General features: G+C 49.7%; 1 protein-coding gene across 1 annotated transcript; it reads left to right on the forward strand.

Annotated features, from left to right (window-relative positions):
* Positions 1-3,439: 3,439 nt before the first annotated feature.
* Positions 3,440-4,033, forward strand: LOC150024704 (uncharacterized). Its single transcript, XM_090296113.1, has one exon. The coding sequence runs from the start codon at positions 3,440-3,442 to the stop codon at positions 4,031-4,033; it is 594 nt and encodes a 197-aa protein (XP_090152239.1).
* Positions 4,034-18,911: the final 14,878 nt, after the last annotated feature.

Genomic DNA, 18,911 nt, shown 5'->3' on the forward strand with positions numbered 1-18,911 from the left:
TTGACGCAACTCCTCAGTCACCTTGATGAGCTCCTCATTCCTGGCGCGAGAGGCGACCAGGTCCTCATGCATTCTCGCCTGCTCTATGCGTGAGGCTTCCACAGTTGCCTGCAACGAACGCATCATCTCTGCCATCTGCGCCATGGTCATGGCAGCGGCGCCTTCGGCAGCGACGGGCGCAACTGGACTTGAGCGATTGCTTCTCATTTTTCTCATGAAACTCAGCGAATCACAGAATGCAGCGAACAACACTTACTTTAGCTACGATTGAGTCAGCGATCAATCGGAAAAACTGTGCGAAACTCCGGGAGAAAACCCAAGAACACCGTAAACCTTCAAAGGAACTTGCAACTTCACCAGCAACCACTGCTCTTCTCGCGGACAACCGAACGGACGAAAGAACTCAACTCCTCCGAACAAATCGCGCGAAAATAGCAGGAAAACCTCACTTCACCGATCGAAAACCCAAGCGAACGGTGTAAAACGCGAATTCACCGAACAAATTTCAAGCAAACAGCGAACGATGGTTGCACCAGCACACAACCACGCAGAAAACTTCGAAAACCTCCAAGAACTCACGCTGTGGATGGGAGCAAGTTTTACACGGCCCCACGGTGGGCGCCTGATGATCCTTCCTGTTGACCAGAACGCTGGAAACTGCCTCGTCAAAGGATCGACGTGTGCATCGCTTCACACCTCCGTTCCTCTTCGAGATCCACCTCAAGAACCTGCAAAGAAACAGAGCGGCGCCGCTGCGGCCGATCGCACTCCAACGCCCAAGTCAGTGACCGAATCTCCAAATACTAAGAGAACAAGAACCGTGCAAATCCTCTCTCACAGTCAGCTCTATAACTCGCAAGCGTAAAGAGTATAATCTGAACGTGCGTACCTTAGAAAGTTCGTTGAGAACTCTTATATACCTGGTTACTTTCTCTCTCCTGGCAGTTACAGACTTGGACACGTGGCTCGTATCCAACTGTACACGTGCCATCATCTGGAGCCTCCTTGACTTGGGCGCTGCTTCTACTCTTGTTTCACTAAGTTACCCATGCGTGGTACTACCCAGTAATAGCCAACTTGGGAGTGCGATCTCTACTGGAACTGGCGAGTTAGGGTGCCTTCATACACCTTCCCTGTGGTCTCGCCGGCCGCCTTCATAATCTGCTTCTCCTTCATCGTCGGCGATGTGCTTTCTCTGGCGATCTCCAACCGCTTGGTCGCCTGAGTTTTCATCTGGCGACTTCATCTTTAACCCAGTGATCGCCTATTCTGGTATGCTGGAGATCGGAACACGCCAACTTAATAATTGGCGACTTCACGAGCCCCCCGACTTCCTTCCCTTCAGCCAACCTGGCGCCTTGCCAACACGCCTATACTGTAGCAGGATGCCACGTCATCACTCCCGACTACCAGGGCGGTACAAATAGGAACTTATATTTTTAAAAGAAAAATTATACGTTTGAGAACTAAAGAGTTGTATATATTTTTAATGTTTCAATTTAAAAAAAATATATAATAAAAAGTAAATTTATAATTAAATGATGTAAAATATGATTAAAATAATAATATTAAAAGTTGGAAGGTGAGTGATTTTCAATGTATGATGATTTTTTTTTAAAATTCATATTAAAATAATATTGTTAGTGATAAGAAACTCTTTTAAGAAATTCTCATTAGAGTTGGTCGGTCTTTGGTCTGGGTGTTGTAAAATATGGAGGCGGAATGTTCTACTCTTATAATGTCATTCCAACTTTGTTAGAATTATAGATTTTTTTTTTATAAAAACTTAATATGTCATCAATATATGAGAAAAATACTCAAATTTCTAAGAGACTTAATATTCCCTACAAAAAATAAATATGTCATCAACATATAAAATACAAGAGGGAGTGAGATAACCTTACGGACTAGCCATATGTAATTTTTTTTTATCATTCACAAGCTTAGAGATACCTCTACTAAGAACTTCCTCTGTCAGAAAGAAAAGTAAAGGAGACAAAGGATCACATTGTCTGACACCTATGCTGTAAGGAAAAAAACCCACCAAACTGCCATTTATTATGATAGAAAGTATAGCTGAACGGAGAATTGTAGTAATCCAACTGACAAACGAGAGGTGAAAACCAAAGCGTGTCAAAACTAATAATAAGAACTTCCAACTGAGAGTGTCAAAGGCTTTATGAATATCAACTTTGTAAGCCACATTACCTCCTCTATCCTTTTTTGAAAGCATGTTAATAGCTTTAGAAGCAATACCAATGCAATCCTGAATTTCTCTACCCTGCACAAACCCATATTGATTAGGATAAATGATTCTAGCAGTCATAAATGCAAGTCTATCCTCTAGTATCTTGGAAATAATCTTAAATTTGAAATTAACAATAACAATTGGCTTGTAATCTTTAATGGAATCAACACCCTGAATCTTAGGAATAAGAGATACCACATTACTGTTCATTCCAAGGAGAACCCAGTTTTGTTTAAAAAACTGTTGAACAACATTGCAAACATCTGTCCTAATAATGTTCCAGCAAGAATGATAGAAAACACCACCAAAACCATCAAGACCAGAAGCATTATTACCTTTAAGATTGAAAACAACAGTCTTGATTTACAAAAAGTCAAGATATTTAATTGATCCGGTCGGTCATCGGTAGTCGGTGACGTCATCAACAGATAGCCACGTGGACCGTTCTTAGTGGGACACGTGGGCCAGGGAAGCTGATGTGTCTTGGAGAGGGTCACCGGGGGGGTGATCGGTGATCAGGTGGTGATCGGTGGTCAGAAAGGATGCGAGGAGGCCTTCGTCAAGCTGAAGGAATATATGGCGAGCCCACCAATTTTGTGCAAGCCACAGATGGGCACCCCTCTCCGTCTGTACTTTTTTGTGACAGAGAGGGCGGTAAGTTCGGTGTTGGTCCAAGAATAGAGCCAGGCTCAGAGACCTATTTATTTCGCGAGTAAGGTGCTGCAGGGCCCTGAAATAAGGTATCAGGCCCTGGAGAAGGCGGCTCTGGCGTTGGTGTTCTCGGCGAGGAGGCTCCGCCACTACTTTAACAACTTCACGGTGGTGGTGATGACCGATCTGCCTATCCAGAAGGTGCTGAAGAAGCCAGATGTAGCTGGGAGAATGGTGAAGTGGGCCGTAGAGCTGTCTGAGTTTGATATCAGATACGAGCCCCGAGGACCGATCAAGGGGCAGGTGTTCGCGGACTTCGTCGTAGAGCTGTCGTCGGGCGTTACACCTTCGAAGGGCTTGGATTTTCGCTGGGTCTTATCAATGGATGGTTCCTCCAATCAACAGGGGAGTGGCGCTGGAGTAATCCTGGAAGGCCCAAACAGAGTGCTGATCGAGCAGTCTCTGCGCTTCGCCTTCAAGGCCAGCAACAACCAGGCGGAGTACGAGGCCTTGATCGCCGGTATGTTGCTGGCGAGAGAGATGGGAGTAAGGAGTTTGATGGCCAAAACCGACTCTCTGTTTGTCATCGGGCAGGTAACAAGAGAGTTCCAGGCCAAAGACCCTCAGATGGCTGCATACCTCGAGTATGTGCACACCCTGAAGACATCCTTTGCAAAGTTCGAATTGGTCCATGTGCCGAGAGAGCAGAATGCCAGAGCTGACTTGCTCGCCAAGCTAGCCAGCTCAGGCAAGGGGGGAAGGCAGAGGACTGTCATCCAAGAGACCCTGAAGGTCCCTCGCGTGTTCGTGACGGACAACCAGGTACTTCAAGTGTACAAGTCAAGGGAGCGTATAGCGATCGGTCATCGGTCTCTAACTCAAGAAACCTTGAGAGCACCCAGGGTGAGAGCGCGACCGGTGAGGACCGATGAGGTGATGGAGGTTTGCGTCGTTGGAAGGGCTGATATGTGGATAACGCCGTACCAGCGGTATTTGGCAGATGGGGTGCTCCCACTGGACCCGTCGGAGGCAAAGAGGGTAAAGAAGAGCTCAAGTAAGTTCACTCTTATCGACGGGGATCTCTTTAGGTTTGGATTCACCCATCCGGTGTTGCTGTGTGTGCACGGGGAGTAGTGCACGAGGATCATGTCAGAGCTCCACGAGGGAGTGTGCGGGAGCCATGTGGGTGGTCGCGCTTTGGCAAGCAGAGTTCTCCGTGCGGGGTACTACTGGCCAACGCTGAAGGAAGACTGTGTGGGGTATGCTCAGCGTTGCAAGCAGTGCCAACTACACGCAGATTGGCACAAGGCGCCCCCTGAGGAGCTGAGGTCAATTCACAGCCCATGGTCGTTCCACACCTGGGGAATTGACATCCTGGGACCTTTCCCCTTGGCAATAAGGCAGATGAAGTTTGTGATCGTCGCTATCGAATATTTCACAAAGTGGGTAGAGGTAGAGCCGGTCGCGCAGATCACCGCTCACAAGGTTCAACAGTTCGTGTGGAAGAACATTGTGTGCTGTTTCGGAGTGCCAAAGCGTTTGGTTTCTGACAACGACACCTAGTTTACGAGTCACCAATTGAAGAACCTGTGCGAAGAGATAGGGATACAGCAGGTGTTTGCCTCGGTGGAGCACTCTCAAACGAATGGGCAGGTAGAGTCGGCCAACCGAGTACTGCTCAGAGGGCTGAAGAGAAGGTTAGAGAAGGCCAAGGGAACGTGGGCAGAGGAGGTTCCCAGGATCGTGTGGGCCTATCACACCACTCCACAATCTAGCACCCACGAGACACCGTTCAGCTTGGTCTATGGGTCAGACGTTATGATCCCTGTGGAGATACAAGAAAGTTCACCAAGGTTTCTAAATTTCGTGGCCGAGGAGTCCAATGAGGAGAGGAAGGTGAACCTAGACCTCCTGGATGAGGTACGAGAAGAGGCTAGGGTCAGTGCTGAAGCTGTGAAGAGGAGGGTGAAGCGTAGGCACAACTCCATGGTGAGACCGAGGCAGTTTCGGGAAGGGAACCTGGTGATGAGGAAAGCACACCAGCACGAGATGGAGAATAAGTTGTCCCCCAAGTGGACTGGCCCGTTCAGAGTGGCGGAGACGTTGGAGAATGGCGCTTATCGACTGGAGACTTTGGACGGAGGGGCGATCCCCAGAACGTGGAACGCCACACATTTAAAGTTCTATTTCAGTTGAAAATGTAAAGTAGTCGCGCTTTCGCGCTAGTATAAACAGTTTGAACAGTTCAAGGGGCACTCTTTTTCCCAGAAGAGGGTTTAAATGAGGCCACCCAATAAAAAAGAAGTTATCGGTTAGGCCTTCCTCGCCCCAGGCGCGAGCGCAGGTAATCGGTTAGGCCTTCCTCGCCCCAGGCGCGAGCAGGGCAACCGGTTTAAAGTCCTCCTCACCCCAGGTGTGAGTGCAGGCAGCTAAGGTTCGAAAAGCCAGGGGTGTTAGTAAGCCCGAGAAGGGAAAGGAAGGATTTCGAGAAACGCCTTTACCCAAGTGGCATAGCATCAATATTGGCGCAGTAGAACTCTTAGTCAAAAACCATCCTCACCCCAGGAGTGAGAAGGTGGAAGTATGACCCGACGTGTTAGGGGTTGATGACCTTGGGGCAGGCAAGAGGGGTTATCGAGAAACACTCTTCTCCCCAAAACAGGGCATCATCCTTGACCGATCGGTGGGGAGTCCTCTATGCACTTAGCGCTGGAGCGACAAGCAATCCAGAAAGACATAAGGTGGAGGCAGAGCGCGATGACTGATGAGTGGTTGGCTGAACTATCCTGATCGGTTATCGGTGGTTAGAACGCTGTTTGAGGAGTCTTAGACAAGTTCTTACGCGATAGGCCTAAGCAAGCAATGCCACGCCAGAACAGTTATCAAGCGTTGTTAGTCGCAATCAAAGTCAGAAGTAGAGAATTCAAGGTACAACGAAGTTTCGTGCCAAGTTTAAGCAGGTTAGCAGTTAATCGTGCATGGAAAGAGATAAAAACTAAAGAAATACACAGCAGAAGAAATAGTAAGAAGAAAGTGCATTTTATACGCAATCAGAGTTTTTACATTCAATAGTTTATATACAAAGAGATGTAAACTGGATAAAAAAGCGATCAAGGGCGGACGATCTTGCCGTCCACCACCTCGAAGTCCATAGCAAATTGAGAGTAGTCGACCTCCGGAAAGACACACTTCACTTGCTCAAGGGCCAAGTCGAACCCATCAGCAAAGGTATCGGCAGCCTCTTCCCAGAGCTTGGCCTTCTCATTTTCAAGCTCAACCTTATCGGTCTCGAGCACGACTTTCTCAATAATCAGGGTGGCGTTGGCGGTCTCGGCCTCCTTGAGCTTTTGATCGTTCGCTGCGAGAGCCTCCGCCAGATTTGCAATCTGTTGGCGCAAGAAGGCGTTCTCAGCTTCAAGTTGGATGGCCCTCCCCGTGGTCTCCAATAGATCGGCATCAAGAGCGGCAACGACATTCCCCATCAACATCTCCGTCTTGATGGTTTCTTGGACTTGCAGGGCGCGCCCTCTCTTGGCTTCCTCCACCATACCCTTCAGCATGTCGTTAGTGCTCTGCAAGGCCTCGTAGTCGCTTTAAAGCGACTCCCTTTGGTTGAGCAGCTCGCTCATCGTACCCTCCAGCTTTTCGAGGCGACGATGCTGTGTGGAGAACTCAAGGGAGAACACCATTTGGCGGGCCAGATGAAGGTCCACCTTGCTGGCGCTCCACTTGACTAGCTCACGATTTTGGAGCAGTTGTTTAGTCAGTCGGAGGACCCTGGTGAGCCCTTCAGCGCTGGAGCCCGATGCTTGAAGGGAACTCTCGCCACCACCCTCGGTTGTGGTAGCAGAGTCTTGAGGGCATGGTGAGGTTGGGGGGTGAGAGGTTCCCTCCGAGCGAGCAACCCCGCTCCCAGCTGTTTGAGTTGGTAAGGCAGGGAGTGGCCTGGCTGGGGGCGGGGAGGGAAGAGGGGCTGGGGAAGAAGAGTGTACAGGAGAAGCCTGTGCTTGAGGGATCAGAGTAGCATCTCCCTCAAGGCCCTCGGTTCCCCTCTTTCTCCGTTGGACTAGGGGAGACCCCGAGCTCTCCTGTTCGATAGATATAACGGTGGTGGGAGCCTTCACCAACCGTTTCCTCTTCTTATCACCCCTGGTCTCCGGGCCTTCAGCTGGTGCGACCGAGATGGGGGAGGCAGGGATAGGCTCGGCGGTAGCCTCCGTTCCAGAAGACGACCCGACAGCTCGTCGGCTCTTAGCTAGCGCGATCAGCTTCTGTCGTCGTTCTTTGTTGGAAGTCATATCTGCATCAGTTAAACATGGAAAAGGGTTAGTGCACGAGGAGCCAAGAAGCAAACAAGTGCAGAAAAGTAATAAACATATGAAAATACGCAAGTATGGCAAGCAAGCGCGAGGATGCATGCCCAGAGAAATAGCAAGTTAAAGGAAAGAAGAGAAGGTAAACCAATGTATTTCTTGAGCATTTCTGCGTCGAACTCGTGCTTGATGAGGGTGGAGGAGTCGAACTTAGCGCTCAAACTCGAAAGTAGGCCGCACAGCTCGCGCTCGTATGGTGCCATGGCCTCCAAGCCTCGAGGTTTTCTGAACTCTACCTTGGGGACCCAGTAGAGCGGGAAGCCCTCAAGTAGAGTCGGGCTGTGCTCGTTGGAGGTGATCATGTAGAACCTACCCTTCCAATCCTTGAAGGATTGCTGGTATAGGCCCAAGATGACCCTCCCTGACACACCATTCAAGCTTACCCACGACCTATCACCCGGGTTCTTGGCCTCAAAGAAGTGGAGACGTCGGTTGATGGAGGGTGCCCGAAATGGTTGCAGAGAATTTCGAACGCTCGGATGAAGGCCCAAGCGTTCAGATGGAGTTGGCAGGGAGCCACGTTCAGCTCGGTAAGGAGATCCTTCTCGAAGAAGGTGAAGGGAAGTCGGAGGCACAACCTCTTGAAAATGGCAGAATAGATGAAGGTGAAGGGCACCTTATTGGTGACCCTATCATCCACACATATTGGCATGCCTCGGGGGGGGGGGGGGGGGGATGCACACGCCCAAGTGTCGGTCATCCTCCCTGTCAAGAGCGCACGAGGGCTCGTCTGTATTGCTGCTCAGCAAGGTAGCGAGATGGTCGGCGGGGAGTTGGCTAGACATCTCGGCGAGCAGGTGGAGGGGAGCCCACTGGTACACCCGCGCGTAGTCGTGGTGAGGAGGGTGCGCACTCACTGATGGGGGCGCACTCGTCGAAGGCGATGACGGTGCACTTGCGGAAGGCTGTGCACCAGAAGATGAAGCAAGACGAGCGGTGGTTTTCGTACGAGCCATTGTGCAGTAGCTACAATGGAGAAAGAAAAGAAGGAGTGAGGGTCAGCGAAAAACAAGAAGAAGGTGAAGAGAACGAAAAAACTATGGTTGAAGGGGTTGGAGAGACGAAATAGACGAAAAAGAAGAATTGAAAACACAGAAAATGCAGAAAAACCAGGAGAAACCCTAATACAGTGCAGGAAAAGAAAAAACAACCCACAACGTATGCACAATGCAGTTATTGGATGATGCAATCGGTAGAAGGTATTCAAATACGCCATAGATAAAGAAAAGGGGTACCTTTTGTTGATCGCAAACGGTTTCTGGAAGCTTGAGGTTGGGGAAGACGAATCGCAGAGAGGAGGTTCGAGGGTCTCAGAGAAGAAGTGTTGGAGAAGGTGATGGAACAGTAGAGGCACGTAAGTTTTGAATGTGAAACACAAACGACGTTTCATGCTAGCCGTTGATGCGTACACGTGTCGCAAGATTAAGGAAGGAAGGCGTAACGTCACTTAAAGCACAACACGTGATGTGGCGCGTGATGTGGCACGTGACGTGGCGTCACTTGCCACGTGGCCCCTGAGGACGATCACTTAGTCTCTTCGCTGAAAACAAGTATACAGCTCGAGACTGGGGGGCTTGTGATCCGGTCGGTCATCGGTAGTCGGTGACGTCAGCAACAGATAGCCACGTGGACCGTTCTTAGTGGGACACGTGGGCCAGGGAAGCTGATGTGTCTTGGAGAGGGTCACCTGGGGGGTGATCGGTGATCAGGTGGTGATCGGTGATCAGGTGGTGATCGGTGATCAGGTGGTGATCGGTGGTCAGAAAGGATGCACGATCATCGTCTAGATAAGCGCCATGAAGCAGAGGGCGTGGCGCTATGGGGGACCGATCGGTCGTTTGGGGTGAGTGACGGTCGTCGGGTCTTCGTGTTACGCGCAGTTAAGCTGGGAACAAGAGGCGATTCCCGGTGAGAGCGTTGCATACGAGCCTTGTGTGGCAGAGTATCAGATAAAGGAGAAGTTATGTGCTTTGTAGTGCCGTGCATGAGAGTGGCCTAAGAGAGCTAGCAGCCAGTCGGTGATTGGTGCTCTCTTAACCCATAACGTGCATGGAGCAAAGCAGAGGTGATCGTTCACACAGTAGGTGACGCCTGATACGTGCGCTTAGCCAAGCCACACCTGGTACTCACGCTGAGGTTGCGCGAGACACCTAGTGAAAGAAACACGCTAAGTTACTTCGTACACGAATAACTTAGGCGCGCAAACAGAGTATATAAAGGCATTCCGCGCTCAAACAAAGGGAGGTAAGATTCATTCTTGCAAGTGACTAGTTTACACACAGAGAGAAAGAGAGAATCATAGAGCGCACACGAGTCTCGCTGAGATTCCTAGTTCTTAGTTCTTTGGTGGTTTTGCGTGGCTGACTTGAGTGTCGGAGTGCAATCGGCCGCTAGAGGCGCCGTTTGTTGTGTTTCGCAGGTTCGCTTGGAGCTTTTGGGAAGTGCTTGGAAAGTTCTTGCAGAAGACAGAGTTTGACGTGGCGAGTCCTTCGACGATCGAATCACCTGCAAGATCATTAATCAACATCATATTCTCCTCAGACGAAACCTCAATCTTATCCTAAAATCTAGCATAATTCCTCATACATCATATCATCCAAATAGAAAATGTTATCACAATAAGTTTAATCAATTTAACCAACGGACTACCATCACTCTTCATAAAAGAAAGAAGATCATCCTTATTAGAGAAATGAGAAGTAAGAAAAATTTGTCTAACCCAACTCCAAATATGCAAAGCATTAGAACATTCAAAAAATAAATGATGAATAGATTCATCATGCTTTTCACAAAGCGACACATAGAACATATATTCAAACCTTTATTTTGAATATGTTGATATGTAGGAAGTTGCCCATGAAAAACTTTTCAGAGTACTAGAGTTTTGGAAGGCAGAATAGATGAAGACCGAATGAATTTACCCCAACCACAGGGAACTTCTGGTTCCAAGAAAAAAGTCCTAGCCAATTTAAGAGTGAAACGACTAGACTCGTCTAAAATCCAATTAGGAATATCATGTTCCTCCCTAAAAATGAGGCATCTACAGTAAAGATAAAGGATTATTCCAATCACAACCTATCCAAAACTGAGAGACTGTATCTGGAATGCTAGCACCATCAGATAACCTTGCAATATTTGCTAAAGAAGTAGTAGAACACCATTTATCATTCTAGAAATTAATAAAAGAACATGTACCAACATTCCAAGAAGTATAATCAAGTACAATAGAATAAACTGCTTAATTCCAGGCCAAAGAGATGAAGATCTATAAACCATTCTAAACTCGTATTTTGATTTAAGAACCCTGACTTTTAAGAGCAAAGACCAAGGCCTATTGCTATAAGCAAAGTTCCAAGCAAGATTTAGAAGATATGCATTATTTTCATGACGAAGATTAATAATCTTCAAACCTCCATTCTCAAGAGGAGAACAAATCGTATCCCAATTCACGGTGACTATGCCTTTTTTTCAGAATATCACCAGTCCAAATAAAATTTTGACACCACTACTCAACTTGGTTAAGAAGTGAAATATGCTATTTATACATATTAAAACTGATCCGGTCGGTCATCGGTAGTCGATGACGTCAGCAGCAGATAACCACGTGGACCACTCGCAGGGTGACACGTGGATCAGGTGGCAGAGAAATCAGGGAGGAGATCACCCAATACGGTTGTACCGTCCCATACCCAGGCGTTGACGAAGTCAAGGTCAAAGTCAGCGTCGAAGTCAAAGTCAACGTAAGGCGTCGCCCGGGTGGGGTGACGCCAAGCGCAGGCGTCGCCAAGAGGAAGCGTCGCCAACAGAAAGGATCGCCAAGATAAGGCGTCGCCAGGATAAGGCGTCGCCTAGCATGGTGTCGCCAAGGTGGAATAACACAAAAGCAAGGTAACCACAGCGCCATTCCCCGACACCCATGGGTAGGAAAGACCATGGAGGAGGCGACGCCGTGGGAAGGCCTCAGACCCCTGATAACCAGGGAATAGTGATGAAGAGAAGGAAAAGGTGGCTTCAAGGCCATAGTGACAGCACCAGTGTAGGGCAGCCCGACTCGTGAAGTACCCCTGCCGCCCCAGAGACGCCTTTGGGACAGATACGACTCAAGGGGAGGGTCACGCCCAGGGTAGCCAGGTGCAGAGTACGAGAGGAAGGCAGATACGCTCTCAAAGTGAGTGACTAGATGATTGGGGCATGAGTTGGCACCCAAAAAGTCACCCCTTGCGCAGTAGCACTCCCAAGCAGGAGGACTCACACGTAGAAACGTCCCCCGATGGGCAGAAACGTCCCCAGATGGGGTCATGGCGTTGTGAGGCCCTCCACGTGTACGACAGCCAGGTCAGAATAGAAACACCCTTCAGTCAGGTACCAGGTAATTAAAGTCATTCAATACAGTTTCTGTTTTGAGCGTTTCAGGTACTATAAAGGCTCCCAATCTTGACTTGAGCGTCGGAGTGCAAACGGCCGCTAGGGCGCCCTTTTGTCCTCTTTTTGCAGGAATCCACAGGTAACTAGTGGGAAGGAGTCCCTAGCTGACGGTCGAGGACGCGCACGAAGACGTCCCAGTCAACCGGACGGAACAACGGTGATCGGTGGTCAGTAACCGAGTGGCCACCGACAGATCAGTTCCAAGATAAACACCCGAGGGGAGAACGCGAGAAGCAATAGAGCACCGATCAATCATCAGGTGCATGGTCATCAGGGTTTCGTGTTACACGCAGTTAAACTGGGACTGAGAGTCCCAGCGAGAGCGTTACGCATGGACTTCGCATGATCATATCTCAGAGAAAGAGGAGCTGCTCGCCGGAAGAATCGTGCACGAGAGTGGCCTGAGGGAGTTAGTAAACCAGTCAGTGATTGGTGACTCTCTTAACCCATTACGTGCATGACATCGTGAAGGGGAAATCGTGTATGCAGAGAGCAATGCTTGGTGAGTGTGCCTAGTCCAGCCACACCTGGCGTTCTCCTGGGAGTGTGCGATTCACCCAGATGGAAGAAACGCGCTAAGTTACTCCGCAAGGGAATAACTTAGGCGCACAAAGAGATGCGTTAGAGCCCTTCAGGTAGTGGCACGTGTACGGTTAGATGTGAGTTGCATGCCTCCACGTGTCACCATCTGAGAGGGGCACGACCAAGATAAAGGTGCACTCCGCGTCGTGAAAGGTACACACAGAAAACACAGACACCCACGTTTTTACTCATTGTGGTACGTTTTCGCACAATAGCGTAACAGAATTCTGACACACGCAGAGAATAGCGTAACAGAATTCTGTTAGGCACAGACACAGAGAGAGAGAATCAGAAAGAGATTAAGTGAGATTATTTTTGTTGGTGGTTCTGTGACCTAACTTGAGCGTCAGAGTGTAAACGGCCGCTAGAGGCGCTGTCTGTGTGTTTTGCAGGTTGCGTTTGAAGTTCCCGGAGAAGGTTCTAAGAGCATTCTTGCAGATAGCACAGTTGCATAGGCGGGGTAAGGAAGCGACAAAGCAATTCCTCCACGCTAGAGTTGGCGACATGATCAGTGGTCTATAGTAGGAGTGCACATAAGATATTCTCTTTTGAATTGTTTGAGAAAATGAAAACTTGTTCAAGGAACAAACTTGTTCAAGGGAATGTGAACCAATTTTTGATGAAATAATTTGAAACCTTTGTAGAGGGCGGTCATCGCCAGCGAGAGAAGACCCCACCCAGCTGAGGGGTGGGTAGAAGTAGATATAAGGGGGAAAAGTTCAAGTTGGGAGGATCGCTCGGCGAAGAAGAATGAGGGCTGATCGCCGGGGTGGTCGAGAAGCACATGGGCGCGTTCGCGTGGTCAGCATCTGACATGCCAGGAATCGACCCTGACTTCCTTTGCCATCGCCTGTCGATGGACCCTAAAGTTCGACCTGTGCGTCAGAGGCGAAGGAAATTCAACGAAGAGAAGAGGAAAGTGATCCACAACGAAGCGCAAAAGCTCCTTGCCGCAGGGCACATCAGGGAGATCCAGTACCCAGAGTGGCTAGCGAACGTGGTACTGGTTCAGAAGCCAAACGGCAAGTGGAGGATGTGCGTGGACTTCACTGACCTCAACAAGGCATGCCCCAAAGATTCCTACCCTCTACCCAGTATAGACGCTCTGGTGGATAGCGCATCAGGGGGAAGCTACTCAGTTTCTTGGATGCATTCTCAGGATACAACTAGATCAGAATGCAACCCAGGGATGAATGCAAGACCGCATTCATGATCGAACGGTCTTGCTACTGCTACAAGGTAATGCCGTTCGGGCTGAAGAATGCGGGGGCTACCTAGCAGCGACTTATGGATAGGGTGCTCTCGCCCATGCTTGGAAGGAACGTGCATGCATATGTAGATGACATGGTGGTCACATCCCGAGAGAAGGAGCATCATGTGGCCGATCTGGAGGAATTATTCACCACCATCGCCAAGTACAGGTTGAAGCTCAACCCTGAGAAATGTATTTTTGGCGTGGAGGCTGGGAAGTTCTTGGGTTTCCTCCTGACAGAGCGTGGAATCGAAGCTAATCCAGAGAAGTGCGCAGCAATCGTGGCGATGAGGAGTCCAACGACGGTGAAGGAGGTGCAGCAACTCACCGGTCGGTTGGCAGCATTATCTCGGTTTATGTCCGCTTGAGGGGAGAAAGGTCATCCGTACTTCCAGTGTCTTAAGCGCAACAGCAGATTCCTTTGGACACAGGAGTGCGAGGAGGCCTTCATCAAGTTGAAGGAGTACCTGGCAAGCCCACCGGTCTTGCGTAAACCACAAGTGGGCACCCCTCTTCGTCTATACTTTGCTGTGACAGAGAGAGCAGTCAGTTCAGTCCTGGTACAAGAGCAAGATCAGGTTCAGAAGCCTGTGTACTTTGTGAGTAAGGTACTGCAAGGCCCTGAAACAACGTACCAAGCCCTCGAGAAGGCTGCCCTGACGGTGGTATTTTCAGCAAGAAGACTCAGACATTATTTCCACAGCTTCACAGTAGTGGTAATGACAGATTTGCCCATCCAAAAGGTGCTAAAAAAACCAGACGTAGCGGGAAGGATGGTCAAGTGGGCGGTGGAATTGTCAGAGTTCGACATTCAGTACGAGCCCCGAGGACCGATAAAGGGACAGGTGTTCGCTGACTTTGTGGTCGAGCTGTTGTCGGTCGCGACACCTTCAGAAGGTTTAGACTTCCGATGGGTATTATCAGTGGATGGCTCTTCCAATCAGCAGGGGAGCGGCGCTGGGGTCATTTTGGAAGGCCCGAACGGAGTGCTGATCGAGCAGTCCCTCCGCTTTGCCTTCAAGGCTAGCAACAATCAGGCGGAGTATGAAGCCCTGATCGCAGGAATGTTGCTAGCAAGAGAAATGGGAGCAAGAAGTCTGGTTGCTAAGAGTGACTCTTTGCTAGTCACCGGGCAAGTTACAGGGGAGTTCCAGGCGAAAGATCCCTAGATGGCAGCTTACCTGGAATACGTACAGCTCCTGAAGACGTCCTTCACCGAGTTTGAACTAGTTCATGTGCTGAGAGAGCAAAATGCCAGAGCAGACCTACTTGCCAAGCTGGCCAGCTCAGACAAGGGGGGAAAACAGAGGACCGTCATTCAGGAGACCTTGAAGGTACCGCGAGCGTTCGTGTCAGACAACCAGGTACTTCAAGTGTATAAATCGATGGAGCGTCTGGCGATCGGTCATCGTTCGCTGACTCAAGAGACGTTGAAAGCGCCGAGGGTTAGAGCGGGACCAGCAAAGACCGACGAGGCGATGGAAGTCTGCGCTGTTAGGGAGCCCGACACGTGGATAACACCGTACCAGTTGTACTTAGAAGATGGTGTACTCCCACTTGACCCGACAGAGGCAAAAAGAATAAAGAGGAGCTCGAGTAAGTTTACTTTGATTGATGGAAACCTGTTTAGATTTGGGTTTTCTCATCCTGTGCAGATCTGTGTGTATGGCGAGCAATGCACTAGACTTATGTCAGAGCTACACGAGGGGGTATGCGGAAGTCATGTAGGTGGTCGCGCTTTGGCAAGTAGGATCCTCCGCGCAGGGTACTACTGGCCAACGCTGAAGGAAGACTGCGTGAGGTATGCTCAGCGTTGCAAACAGTGTCAACTTCACGCAGATTGGCATAAGGCACCTCCCGAGGAGTTGAAGTCCATCCATAGCCCGTGGCCATTTCACACATGGGGAATCGACATCCTATGACCTTTTCCCCTGGCGATAAGGCAGATGAAGTTCCTCATCGTGGCCATCGAGTACTTCACCAAGTGGGTGGAGGCAGAACCAGTCGCGCACATCACTGCACAGAAAGTCGAGCACTTTGTCTAGAAGAACATTGTCTGTCGTTTCGGAGTACCCAAGAGGCTGGTCTCCGACAATGGCACCCAGTTCACAAGTCATCAACTAAGGAAGATGTGCGAGGAGTTAAAGATACAACAAGTTTTCGCCTCGGTGGAACACCCACAAACCAATGGGCAGGTGGAGTCAGCCAACCGAGTGCTGCTCAGGGGGCTGAAGCGAAGACTAGAGAAAGCTAAAGGAAAATGGGTAGAGGAGGTCCCCAGAATCGTATGGTCCTACCATACCACCCCACAGTCCAACACCCATGAGACACCCTTTAGCCTTGTCTACGGGACAGATGCCATGATTCCCGTGGAGATACATGAGAGCTCCCCCAGGTTTTTGAATTTCATTGCCGAAGAATCCAACGAAGAGCGAAAGGTGAATCTCGACCTACTGGACGAAGTGCAAGAAGAAGCCAGAGTTAGTGCTGAAGCCGTCAAGAGAAGAGTAGAACGGAGGCACAACTCCAAGGTGAGGCTCAGGTGTTTCCAGGAAGGTGATCTGGTGATGAGAAAGGCACATCACAATGAGATGGAAAACAAGTTGTCTCCAAAGTGGACAAGTCCATACAGAGTGGTTGAGGCGTTGGAGAATGGAGCTTATCGGCTGGAAACTCTGGAGGGAGGAGCAATCCCCAGAACGTGGAACGCCACCCACTTGAAATTTTATTTCAGTTAAGTTGTAAAGTAGTTGCGTTCTCGCGCTAAAGACACACTCAGTGTATATACTGAAAACAGTTGAACAGATAAGGGGGCACTCTTTTCCCTAAGGAGGGTTTTTAACGAGGCCACCCAATGAAAAGATTATCAGCATATCAAGTGTGCGAGAGTTTTCAAGTTAAAATCCTCCTCACCCCAGGTGCGAGTGCAGGTGATCGGTTAGGCCTTATTCGCCCTAGGTGCGAGTATGGGCGCTAACCTAAGTCCTCCTCACCCCAGGCGTGAGTGCAGGCGACTAGGGTTCGAAAAGCCAGGGGTGCTAGTAAGACCAAGAGAGGGAAAGGAAGGATTTCGACAAACGTCCTTACCCATTTGGCATATACCAATATTGGCCCAGTAAAGCTCTTAGTTTAAACCCTTCTCACCCCAGGAGTGAGGAAGGGAAAGCACGACCCGATCCGCCCAAGGTTGATGACCTTGGGGGAAGATAAGAGGGGCTATCGAGAAACACTCTTCTTCCCCCAAAACAAGGCATCACCTCTGACGATCGATGTCAAAGTCCTTTATGCACTTAGCGCTAGAGCGACAGAGAAGCAAGGTGAAGACCGAAGAACGATGACTGATGAGTTGTTGGTGGATATGCTAGTGCGTAGTGCCTTGTCGGAGGAAGCTTTTCCAAACAAGTTCTTACACAACAAGCCGAAACAGTCAGACTATGCCTAGTCAGTCATCTAGTACGAAGCTATGCATAAGAACTGTTAAAGACAAAGCTAAGGGAGTTGTTAGTCGTGATCAAGGTAGAGGCCAAGATCAAAGAGTACAGATCGCGCTAAACCTAAGCTAGTTAACAGTTAGTCGTGTGCAAAAAGAAAGATGAAGCTTAAGAAGATACGAGAGAAGAAACATATAGCTGAAGCAAGTATATATTCACACCAAGGTCTATACAAGTTTCAAGTACAAGAATTGTGCTGAAATATGAAATTACAAGAAGAAAACTCAAGAAGGAGGAATGAGCTTGCCATCTGCTGAACTGCGTAAGGTCCAAGTCTGGAAGAACGCAACGAATCTGCTCGAATGCCAACTCGAACCCATCAGCAAGGGCGTCAGCACCCACGTTCATAAGTTCGGCGTTCTCAGCTTCGAGCTTTTGCTTTGAAGTCTCCAAGGCGTTCTTCTCAGTGGTCAGGGAAGCAATGGAAGAGGCAGCTTCTCCCAGTTCGCCCTTTGCTTCGGCAAGCTCGACCTTCACAGCAGAAAGCTCGTTCACTGCCTTCTCAAGTTTCTTCCCCCTATCAGTCGCCTCCTCCTTGGTAGACTTGAGATCCCCCGCTAGTTGTGAGTTCAGTTGGCGTAGGGAGGAAGTCTCAGCCTCCAAGTTGATTACCTTGCTCCTCAGCTCCACCACTTCGCTGTCCAGAGTGTTGACAGCTTGCCCCATCAAGATCTCAGTCTTGATGGTCTCTTGGACCTGCGATAGGTACTCTTTCCTGGATTTTTCCACCATATCCCTCATCAGGTCTACGGACCCTTGGGCAGCCTCAAAGTCACTCTGCAGTGACTCCTTGTCGTGCTCAAGCTCCTTGATCCTCTTCTCCAGGACCAGTTGCTTGCGGTGCTGGGTGGAAAACTCTAGGGAAAGCACTATCTGCTTGGCCAAGTGCATGTCCACCTCCTGCCCACTCCACTCGAGGAGCTCCCGGCTGCTATGAAATGTTGAACCAAGGCAATGACTCGACAGAAATTTTCATTGCTAGCACCAGAGCTGCATGGCTGCGAGCTGGCCTCACCACCTTCAGCAGTAGCAGCAAAGGTTGGCGGTGGTGGTGATGCAGGCAGTCTTGAGAAACCCCCCGAGTGGGCAGAATCACTCCCAGCAGGTGGAGTGGGTTGACCAATAGCTTGGCCCGCTGGGGGTGGGGGTGGAAGTGATGCTGGAGACAGTAGTTGAGGCGTCGGAGATGGTAGGCGCTGAGGGGAGGGGGAGGAAGCTGGTGCTGGGGCAGGTTGAGTAGGAGGAGGTGGGGGTGAACCCTCATCGATCTGCACCACTTCGATTTCCCCAGGCCTAAGAGACGAAGCCCCCCCAACCTCTTGGTGTTTCCTCTTGCGATGTATAAGAGGGGAGCTAGAACTCTCCTCCTCGGTTGAGGGGGTAGGAGCAGCAGCGACCGCCACAGTTGCGGGAAAGGCCTTTACTAGCCTTCTTCTCTTCTTCTCTGGCTCGGGGCCTTCAGTTGGCGCGACCGAGAGAGGGGGAGCTGCGATGGGCTCGGTGGTAGAGGAGGAAGAACCAGTCCCCTTGGCACCCCTGGTCCGGGCAAGCTCCAGTAATGCCCTTCTCCTATCTTTCCCTGAAGTCATGTCTACATCAAGGGTAAAAAGAAGAGTTAGATGGCATAATTATGCAAGTGGATAAAATGTTATGCAAGTATGCATGAGAGTGTGCAAGTATTCTAAGAGGTGCAAGAAGAAGAGCCTACCTATGTACTTCTTCAGAGAGACCACATCAAACTCGTGTTTGATGAGAAGGGCCGAGTTATATTTTGCCCCTAGGAGCAACCTACACAGCTCGCGCTCGTAGGGAGCCATGGCTTCAAGGCCCCGGGGTTTCTTAAACTCGACTCCAGGAACCCAATAAAGGGGAAACCCCTCGAGCAGCGT

The sequence above is a fragment of the Phaseolus vulgaris genome, chromosome 10 (assembly GCF_051622355.1).
Source record: "Phaseolus vulgaris cultivar YP4 chromosome 10, ASM5162235v1, whole genome shotgun sequence".
In the NCBI taxonomy this organism is placed as follows: domain Eukaryota; kingdom Viridiplantae; phylum Streptophyta; class Magnoliopsida; order Fabales; family Fabaceae; genus Phaseolus; species Phaseolus vulgaris.